Source organism: Candoia aspera, chromosome 1, assembly GCF_035149785.1.
Source record: "Candoia aspera isolate rCanAsp1 chromosome 1, rCanAsp1.hap2, whole genome shotgun sequence".
Taxonomy (NCBI): domain Eukaryota; kingdom Metazoa; phylum Chordata; class Lepidosauria; order Squamata; family Boidae; genus Candoia; species Candoia aspera.
In genome coordinates this window covers 325,154,273-325,165,134 of record NC_086153.1, presented here as the reverse complement: position 1 = coordinate 325,165,134, position 10,862 = coordinate 325,154,273, and the positions used below count along the sequence as shown (strand labels likewise).

The 10,862-nt window shown below is 40.4% G+C and overlaps 1 protein-coding gene across 2 annotated transcripts; it reads right to left on the bottom strand.

Moving 5' to 3' along the window:
* Window positions 1-1,202: 1,202 nt before the first annotated feature.
* VCPKMT (valosin containing protein lysine methyltransferase) lies at window positions 1,203-6,795 on the bottom strand. Of its 2 annotated transcripts, XM_063290567.1 has the most exons (6): window positions 6,359-6,794; window positions 5,161-5,271; window positions 4,025-4,097; window positions 2,596-2,715; window positions 2,287-2,391; window positions 1,203-1,447 (listed from the first exon to the last, which is right to left on the bottom strand). In XM_063290567.1, the coding sequence occupies exons 1-6, from the start codon at window positions 6,748-6,750 to the stop codon at window positions 1,433-1,435; spliced, it is 816 nt and encodes a 271-aa protein (XP_063146637.1). In that variant the 5' UTR covers window positions 6,751-6,794; the 3' UTR covers window positions 1,203-1,432. The 2 variants fall into 2 exon arrangements, with proteins under 2 accessions (XP_063146637.1, XP_063146636.1); XM_063290566.1 differs by lacking the exon at window positions 1,203-1,447 and having other exon boundaries at window positions 1,483-2,391; window positions 6,359-6,795.
* Between the last annotated feature and the right edge of the window lie 4,067 nt (window positions 6,796-10,862).

The window sequence follows — 10,862 nt, the reverse complement described above, 5'->3', positions numbered from 1 at the left end:
TAATGCATGAAGCTGGGCAAAGAACACTAAATAAATATGCATATACCATGTTTACCATGTCAGAAAACATGGTTATTTTTTTCCAGTAATTACCTGTGAATGGGTGGGGGAGGGCATCTTGCACTAATTGAGAAATACTTCCTGAGTAAATGAGCAGAGACTGCTTCCCCTGGTGAATTTAACCCTTTTTTGTAATATATAGAGAGGGAACTTTTATCTCCATCCAGTTTTATTCCCCTTCCCAGTGCAGTTATCTCCTACTTGTAAGCCCATCTCTGTCTTATCTCCTTTTTCTGCCGGAAGGGAATGTTGTGTTAGAGAATGGTTGTTATAGGGAGAGTGATCAATTAATTTCATAATGAGGTACTTATTTTACAGATAGTTCATTTTAATATATACATGCACATCCTGTCTCTGCTTTTTCTGAAGTGTAATTTCTGGCTTATCTATCATCTATCTATCTATCACACCCCCACACATACAAACATGTGCCACATGACACATTTATGGGGAAGGAATCTCCATGATTGGTTTCTGTGGAGTCAGCAGCTAAAGGTTGACACAGTGGGCAAAATGAGCATCACGTAGGGTTTTTGTCTCATAATCTATTTTCCACCTTTGGGGTCCTGTCTTAAATTCAGGGCTACCTTCCCTCTGGATAGAAAGTGTAGTAAATAGAACTGTACATGCTACCTCATAAAATATTTTAAGGAAGACTCTGCACAAAAACAGCAGCTCTGTATTACCCAAGGACTGTTACCCAAGGATCCTGCAGATTTTGCATTTTATTTTATTTATCAAATTTCTTTGCCACCCAAATTTCTTTTAACTTTTCCCTCTATATGTGTCTATCATATTTTCAAAATATTCTTTTGAATGTATTACAAAAGAAATAAATGCAGAAAAGTCTCAAACTATGCAGTAAGTTCAGGGAACATACAAGGATATATTAGGCTAGGAACAACCATTTAATAAATCATTACATCTTTGTAACAAATTTTCTAATAAAATGTTTATTATTTATTTATTAATTATTCAAATTTTGCTTCCACCCATCTCCCCCAAAAGAGGGACTCTTGTTACTATCAAAACAGGTTTTACCCAAGAAGGACTGCATATTATGCATATCATCCATATAAAAACACCCACTTGACATTCTGTGATACACATTTATGCTTGATTTTTTCCTTCCTTCCTTCCTTCCTCCCTCCCTCCCTCCTCTTTCTTTCATCAGCTTCATGTTGATAACCCAAACCCTTCAGTTTGTAGTTCTTTTTCAAGACAACTGATTTGTTGGTGAAATCAGTTTAGTAGAAAACAATATGCTGATCCCCTCTGACTGCAGAGATATTCTACAGAGAATCTGTTAAAAATTCTTTAATTTCCACTTTCCTCCAGAGTTCTCCCTTATGTTAGAAGTCAGAAAACAATGTCATGATGAAATATTCTGAAAAATGTAGAAAACAACTTGGCTGAATCTAACAACCAAACCGATTGCCTTCCACAATTACAATCTATGATTTGTAAACAGGAGTCCAGCCCTTCTTCCCTCAGCCACATGTTAATCTGCATTGATGCTAATCATACCTGTCTGAAATTGACAAATACACCAATTGTAAAAGAACTTGGTTAGCATTAATCACAATTAACTTCAGTATGCAATACTAACCCTGGTTAAAGCAAATATGGAAAGGAAAATTTCATCAGAGAACAGAAAATGGGACTGTGCAAATGCTGGCCCAATGTACAAATTGCAAGCTATGATTTTGAGGGAGCCAGCATCGTATCTGCACCGGGACATTTTATTCGTAACATGTCTTCACTGTAGCAGTGCCTGGAATGAGGTTCCCCCCGAGATTCAAACAGCCCTCACTCTACTTGTGTCTTGAAGAGCCCTGAAGACCAGCTTTTTGCCCAAGCCTCTGGCAAACAATGACTGAAGCGCCCTTTTCTTCTTTTTTTTGTTCCCATCTATGCTTGTTATCTCTGCCATCTTTTTTTTTTTTGCTTTTTGTTGTTTTCTTCTCCTTAACAATTTCTAAACCATCCAGAGTCACTGGGAGCCAGGTGGCATATAAATTTAATAAAGGAAGAAACAAATGGAAGAAACAAAAGAAAAGAGAGATTTCAAATATATGCTGGCCTATAACTGTAATTTCAAGTGGACAACTCTGAAACTAAGTAAGAGTCCAAAGTCATTTTTATTGAATCGGCTTGCAAGGAAGGAAGACTGGCTGGTTATCTGTATCCATGAACATTTCCAGAAGCTGTAAGCCTCACACCTACCATCTTTCTCCTTTGGATGATAAAGATGTGAATGTCTTCACTCCGATATTCTTCATCATGTTCATCCAAGGGAACTTTTTGCAACTCAAAGTCCCTCTGAAGAAGCTGTGATTTAAAATTATACCAGAATCAATTCTCAAAAACCTCAAAATACTGTTTGTGCTTCCCATGACTGTTCTAGGAAATACTGCAAAGGGTGAAATCATTACTCAGTATTTTAGAATCCTGGTTTTGAAAACCTGCCCTTCTACTCTTGAATCCCGCAGAGAAAACTTATTGCAAATCAGGACAAGCTCTAACAACACTCACCTCAAAGTACCTTTTCTCTACTTCTGGGTTTTGCCCCACAGTCCTTTCTTCATAACAGCAAAGGATGAGAGTATCCAAACCAGCCAGGTCCTTCAGGGTCTTAAGCAATGGCTCCAGTGACTATCCATAAAAGTTAAATACTTGACATTTAGTCTCCAACCACTCTTTATATATGGCAGAATCCACTCTCTACTTCAAAAAGCTGAACACAAGCAGCTGGATCACTATACTAGCAAATATCATGGTGTTATTTCTTCTGATGGCCCTTCAAACTTTCAGTTATTTGGAATAATTGCCAGGTGGAGAGCAGAAGTAAGTGCGAATGCAGTCAGTTCTGAGAAAGGTCAGTGTGTAGACCCAGGATGACAGTCATGAGGTACTGAAAGGCTATTATTTCTATGGCTATGTGGAAATAGCTCCTAAAAATTCTCTTCTGAGAAACTTCAGCTCAGTTAATACAGAATGAAACTGTACTGTTAATTTACACTAATGGCTAAAAGAAGTAATGAAGGAATGCAGGAAACAGGACATGATCACCATTTCTCCACTACTAAGGGCTGAATCCACAGTTGTTTCTCTGTCTTATTCACAGAATGAAATGGGGGTGGTGACTGCTGAAATATTTTCTAAGAAATAATGCTTCAGCTCAGGCTATCACAAATGGACATAGCTGACCGAAGGACCTACAACTTGTTTTACCACCACTACCCAACAAAGCAAAAATAAGATGACAAGAGTAACAATCCAAAACATTTGGACAGCATTCTGTGATTCTATCAGACTGAGAAAAGTTGATACGGGAGTTAGAGAAGGAGGGAACCCCCAACTGCCTAGGTTCCAACTTCCGAAATAATCAATAATTTGTCATGCTGAGTGTGGTTTATGGGAGTTATAGCTCAAAACATCATTGGGGCACCTGGCTGCCTACCCTAAAGTTATAGCAACTGACCAGAACTGGAAGATCTGGACTCAAAATCCTATTTAGCTATGAAGCTCACTGGATAACCTTGGGCTAGTCACTATTACTTTGCCTATACCTACCTCACAGAAATGATGTGAGGACAAGACGGGTACAGGGCCTTAGCCCTTTGATGGAAGGGCAGGGTTATTTTTTAAAAAAACATAATATAATTTTAAAGAATTCGGGCAGAGTGGGCTTCTCAAGGTCATACAGAGAGCTTATAGCAAACCTTATGCTCAAGTGTTCAGTTTTCTGGTCAAAGTCTCAAAGGTATTCATGAGGCCACCCTACAAAGAAAAAATAGCCCACAGGTTATCATTTCCCCACAACATTATCTACCCTGATCTCTCAACATCAAGAATCAGTTTACAAGATGTCACAAGTTTAATCCCAATTACAAGGCTAGAGATTCTTGGCCTACCCACCACTCTAATCTTAGCCCACTGGTATTAAGGGAATGCAGTTTACCTCTTCATAGTAGATGCAGTCTGCCATCAATATGAAATCAGGCACAGGAAGGAAGTCTGTTACATCCTCCCCCCTAAACATCATGAGTAAAATGAGTATAAAAAATTATTTATTTAACTAGTTTATGTGGCCGCCCATCTCACATGCATGACTGTTAAAAAACAGTAAAAACAACCAAAATTAAAAACAATATAAATACATAAGATAGCAGCTGAGAACACTCATGACATCCCAAATTAAATCCACCACGACCAATAAACAAGCTCACCCACACTATCAGAGCCCCAGGCTTGATGGCAAAACCCAGTTTGTAATGCCTTGCAAAAAACCAGCAGGGTTGGGGCATGTCTAATCTCTGAGGGGATGATATTCCAGAGGGCGGGCACCACGGCAGAAAAGGCTCCCTTCCTGGATCCTGCCAGGTGGCATCTCTTGCAGACAGGACCTGGAACATGCCTTTCCTACTGGATCTAACAGGTCGGGTGGACGCCACTGAAGAGACAGTCCCGTAAGTAACCCAGCCCCAAGACATGAAGGTTGATTGATATCACACCCACAATATTGGGAGCATTTGTTGCTGACAGGTTTATCCTCAGTGGCCATTTTACTTTTCATTTTTTGATGTATTTTATCTATAGTGTTTTCTTATTCTATCAATGTTATTACTATTATTATTAATAATATTAATAATTATTGTTTAAATTTATTGGCCTCCCAACTCCAGTGTTTGTATTCTGTTAGTTGCCCAGAGTCACTTTATGTGAGATCGGTGGCCATATAAATAATAAATAAATATGGAAATAAAATTTGATTCATTTGTTATTTTATATATAACCTAAATTGTAGTCAAGATTCTCAAAGTGGTATACAATTAAATGTGCACCTGCTCATCTATCCATTTATTTAAATTTCTCCAAAGTCTTATCAAACTTTGTAACTTTTAATATAAATAGTTCAGTCCAATAATTTAGCAAGTCCCTTTGCATTACAGACTTAGCTAGTCCAAAATATTTCATATTTCTTGTTAAAACTAAACCCTGTTAAGGCTGACTCCCACAGTAACTGTCTGATTAACCAATACTGTTTTTCAATTTCTTGAAAAAAACTGAATTGTAAAATAAAAAGTTAATACGAACCATTTCAGTATTTTGGCTTGAATGGAACCTGACACAAGATGTTGATTATTCTCAATGTTCATTTTTAGTAAGTCCTGAACTTCCTCCAGATCAGTAACAGTAACATTTGCTCTACAAAAAAGGGGGAAGGAAAACATTTAGTATTCCTGGTCCCCCACTTTTATACAAGCAGTACAAGACAGAATATAGCATGAAAACATAAAACCCATCACTCGGTTTTTTTGAAGGACTCTGACAGCACTTTTTTTACTAACAGATTTTATTGAAAGGCAAACTTTTGCGAGCTACAGCTCTCTTCATGCACAGGGTGGCTAGACTGATTTGGGATTTAGATTCATATGCATCTGATGACATGAGCTGCCTTTTAATAAAATGTGTTGGTTGGAAAAGGTGCTTCCAGAATTCCTTCTGATGGTTTGCCACCATAGACTAACATTAGCTCCCTTCCACACTGTTTTTTAAGAAGTTCTTGCCAAAGTAAGTAACGTACAGAACTATATGTACTAAGGCAACACGGAGCCAGTTCTGCTGGCAAATGAACTAGATAAATGGAATGAAGGTAAGCTGGAAAATATTATGCATGAAATATGGCCTAGCTTACTTTCAAAGAACTGTGAGAACCCCTTTTAATAGTCCTAGAATGGAAGTAGTATCTATATCTCCCCAATAGGGACAAACATACTGAGGAAGTTTTGCATTGTGTTATTAACTGGTGCACATGGCATATTACTATATTGTGGTTTGTTTGTTGCTTAGCTTTTTGAGTGTATGCAGCCATTACGATTTGTAAGCAATGGCTTATGGCTTAGTATAAGCCTACCCAATTTGGATTTATTCCACCGCCATGGTAAAAAACCAACTCTGGCTTTTTGCACATTGTGTAAGCAGGTCCCCAAAGGCTAAAGAAAAACTGTCTTGATAATAGATCTCTCGGACCGGGAAGGTTTTAGGCGGTGGCAGCGCCTGCGGGGCTCTCGAGGCAGGCATCATCTCCTTTCTGCTTCCGTAAGAAGCCCGGGCTGGCTGGAAGAGCTGCTTTCCAGACAGAAGCCCCACAGGTAAAGCTTGGCGATGCCCTTTTTCCTGCTACGGCACGAGGTAACATCAGCGCAGGGCAGGAGACCAACCAAGGGGCAGCGATGCCCAGCGAAGGCCCGGGTGCCCGGGATCCCCCCCACCCCGGCCCTCGCTCCCGTACCCGAGGCTGGCGGCCACGAGGCCCACGAGGCCGGTGCCGGCGCCCAATTCGAGCACAGCCTTGTGGCGGAGAAGGCCCACTGGGGCCCCGCCGCGCCGCTCCGGGCCTCGCCCCGCTAGCGCCACGCTCTTCTCCAGGAAGCGGGCCAGCACCAGCGCGGCGTCCCACACCACGGAGCCCGTCCCGCCGGCCGAGCGCTGCGCCAGCCGGAGGATCCCGGAGCCGTCCCGCCGGGCCAGCTCCCGCTCGAAGAAGACCGCCGGTCGCGGCAGCGACATGAAGGAAGAGCGGGCAAGGCCGGCCTCTTTTCCTGGCCGCGCCGCCGCCTCGGGGGCAGACAGGAAGGGGGACCGGGCGGAGGCGCCTTTTTGCTCGCAGCTCCCCGGCGGCATTAGCCCCGCCGGCGATTCGAAGGATCGGTGGGGAGACTTTCTCCCAGTCCCCGTTGGGTTTCCTTAGTCCGTGAATTCGCACGCGAAGGGCGTGTCTCCGGATGTTTAAGAATAGACAGACACGTGAGAATAGCAGCGGTAATAATAGTGTGGCAATGAATGACTGCAGTTGGGTAAAAAGCAAAATAGGAAATGTACGGAAAAGCAGTAATAGCTGCTTTATATTATGGGGAAAAAATTTCCAAACCCGTATTACGGAAATATTAAGAAATCACTCTCTCTCAGCCCTAGGAAGGAGGCAATGGCAAACCACTTCCAGTCCCCCGATGGGAGGAGATGGGCCGGGACAAATTGGATGGATAAATAAATAAATAAATCTTGCCAAGAAAACTGCAAGGACACCGTCTTCATCGTTATTCTGAATATGTAATTTAGTATGTTTATATTTGCCGCCTCCTTTTAAGAGAAAAGCGGTCATAGACTTAATGATGTATGTCAGATGAAATTACCTGCGTAGAAAGTATTCCTGTGCTTCATGCTGCATGATAATAGGGTGGTTTTGTGCTTTCGCTCAGCAATCATATCCACGCAGAAGCTGCAGTCAGGCGTTCTGAAGGGTGGGATGTTTTTGTAAGACATTCTGGCTGCATAAATGCAATACTGTGTGCTTCCCCTGGTTATTGCATGAATCCACTTACTGGGTTTGCACAGTGCATTGAATCATGAGCTATCCAAGCAGGTTACAAGAAGTCACAAAAAACTGGCCAAGGTTATCGCTAACCCAGCTTGGCATATTGTGCAGCTGTACCTGTTAGATCTTCACCTGACTTCATTAAGCTTGTTAGGTGAATGCAACTTTACTGTTGTCTTTAGAATCAGCACCACAAATATTCCAAACCATCTTGTACGGGTTTTAGAAAGTCTTCTCTACTCGTCCATTCCAGGCCTCCTCAGAGTGACAAACTTCCATGAAATGGTAAGGCCACATTGTGTAAGATCTGATGCAAGTTCTACTGAGTTTAAAATTTGAATAATATCAAATGATTATCAGAAGCAATCTTCACCTTTCTGATGACAGAAAGTAAAGCTAAGCTTCCATGACTTTAGCATTTGAATCAGTGAACTTACAAAATCCTTTTGTTAATTATTCGTATCAATGGAGCATCAACCACGTATGTGTACGTGGGACCCATTTCACAGGACCTGTCTTCAAATATGTTGAGTGGATTCAGATGTTACAACAAACCATGTATTAACAATAGTTTCTTGAATAAGCCACTGTTGGATTCACATGTAATGTAAGTCGTAACTGTTAATTGCATAACAAAATGGTTAGGTCAATGTCACCTTAACTCAAAGAAACAAAACAAGAACAAAAACCACCCAAGCCATATTATGGTGTAACCTAATACATGGGAGCACTTTAGCATAGACTTTGATTGGGATAACCATGCTCCAGTACCGTAATTATTCAGGGCCCCTTCCTGAGGCATATGAGGAGCCAGTGGCTTTAGAAGCCTTCAACATTCAGATGTTTCAAGGTAATCTCACTCATGTATCATTGCTGTGAAACACTAATAGCTAGACTGTAGGGCTGAGCAGAGACTGTATGATTCGCCTAATTCTATTCTAATGCCTAATTCTGTGATCCTGTCAATAATTGGATAATAGCTGAGCACATATTTAACAATGTCCTTGAATATCACTGCATGTGTCCAAACTGATTTTTGTGGTAACAATACAAAAATGGTTTGCGATGGCCATCTTCTGAGTTTGATGTTGGGAGTTCCTTCTTGTAGATAGATTGGTTTTCCTTATCCCTGCAGAACTTCACATGTCCCCCCCTGGTGGATTATTACTAGTTTCTCCAATCTCATGCACTAGCAAAGGTGACCCTACCAAGAATTCATGGTCTTGCTAGCAGGAGTATGGTGCTACTGAGCACTCCAAGTGTGCTAAGGTTTTAATTAGCAAAGAGGGAGGATAACTAATGAAAACTGGCACAATATACTGTAACTAAAAATTATTGTCTTCAACAAATGTATAATATATATGCTGTTAAGGTTTGTAAAGGGAAAGATGAAATGGTGGTGTGGCGCCTGCAAAATGGCTGTACTGTTAATGAGATTGTGCTCTCCCAGAGATTATTTTTTTAATAAATAGTTAAATACAATAGTTCAATAATTAAAAACAATAAATAGTTTTTATTGTTTTAACGTTTCACTGGTCTTTTGTTATGATCTTGCGGTGTGTGTGTTTTGTGTGTAACTCTGTAAGCCACCTAGAGTCTCACATGCGAGATGTCCAGCTAGATAAATCAAACAAATAAAACAATACTGAAGAGGATCAAGCAAGAATAGAAATTTAAAAAAATCGGTTGGTTGCATTTCATGTATTGTTTTCACTCAAGACTAATGAAGTGTGATTGCAACTGAAAGTGACCACCTCTGTCTCTTGTATGCTTCATAATACACACTGCATAATCTTGCCTCCCATCCAAAAGGCTGCAATGGTGTTGATAGCTGGTGGCTTGATTGCAGGAAAATTGATTTGAAAGCAGACCCATCGACCACTGATCCCAATATTTCCCATCTCCTGACCCCACCAGGGAACTTTATGCAAGGAGATGTAATTGCTATGTTGACATCTTGCCCTTTGCAGCACAGAAGAACATCCAAGTTACATTTCAAAAACATTGTCAGAGGTTTTTAAACTGGGGATAGGACAGGTCAGGAATATCCATCCTGTTTCTATTCCATATTGTCCCATCCCACACCAGGTTGCATTTTGTCCTAGGCTGAAGCACAAGATTGGTATATTGTGAGATGGGAATGTAATATTGATTGTAAACCTAACTGTACGTAGTGATCGAACAACTATGAACACACTACAACCAGGGCAATCCCACCCATTCTTATTGCCTATTACACATACCACTGCACCTGTTCTGAATGAGTGCTAACTCTCCCTCTCAGTTCCTTCTCAACAGGTGGCATTTAGCTCATTCTTCCTTAATCAAGCCAATTTTTAATTAACTTTCCCAGAATGCAAATATACCTGATGAGCCATAAGATCTAGATCGGGATAGTTTACTGTTTTTTAACAACTAAGGATTTATCAGTTCTTTACTAGCACGTACATTCTTCCTCCCTTCCATGTTTTGCCTCAATGTTAGTTTTAATTTGTAAGCTATACATATTTGATGTTTATTGAGTTTTCTGGCTCTAAGGCCGTAATAAAGATTAAGACTTGCAAGCTTCTAATGGCCATATGCACCAAAAATAGAGTATAAATAACAACTGGTAAGCAGCAGCACGTTGGAGCTCTTTTACAAATACCTTATTAGTAGTTTTCTTTGTTCTCATGGAATCTGGTGTATGACACAATACCTAGTCATAATTATTCGTAGGAAGGGTGCAGATAAGCTTTTAGTGAAATCTTTGTTTTCCAGAACTCACACAATTTCCATGGTTGTCTTGGTCAATGCGTTATTCTAAAATACATCATTTGGTCTTACTTTATGAATGTCTTTTCCTCTTTATATTTACACATTTGTAATTAATCACGTGCAAACTATTTTGAACTAAAAACACTTCTGAGCTTGAAACTTCCCATTTTGAGGTAGAAATAGATACTGCAACCTATTAGGAATGCTCTGGACGTGTTCTGACTTCAAAATTGCCTTGTTTTTAATCTGGAACATTTTTGGTTTACTTGGAGCACTTCCAATAACCACCTTATTTTACACACCCCTACTCAGAACTACTTCCCCATAAACATAATGTAGGGTTTTCTGTAACACCCAGCCCCCCCAGACTTTTATAAATGACTGTTTCCTGAACCACCACCACCCTCCCTTGGAATTTTTGGCCTTCAGTATTACATAGGGTGAAACAGTTTACCACAAGCAGGTGACATGGAACTTCCTGGGCCACAAATAATCACTTACGCGTTAATCTCTGTGTCAGTAGAAAGGAGGAGTGCATCATGTTGGATTTTCTGCCTCCAGTACCAACTTGCCTAGAGCCACCTCTGATTCAAACATGCTAAGGAATTTCATCTATTTCCCTTAATCTGATGATCTTTGCAAGAATAATGTAACTTGATCAGTC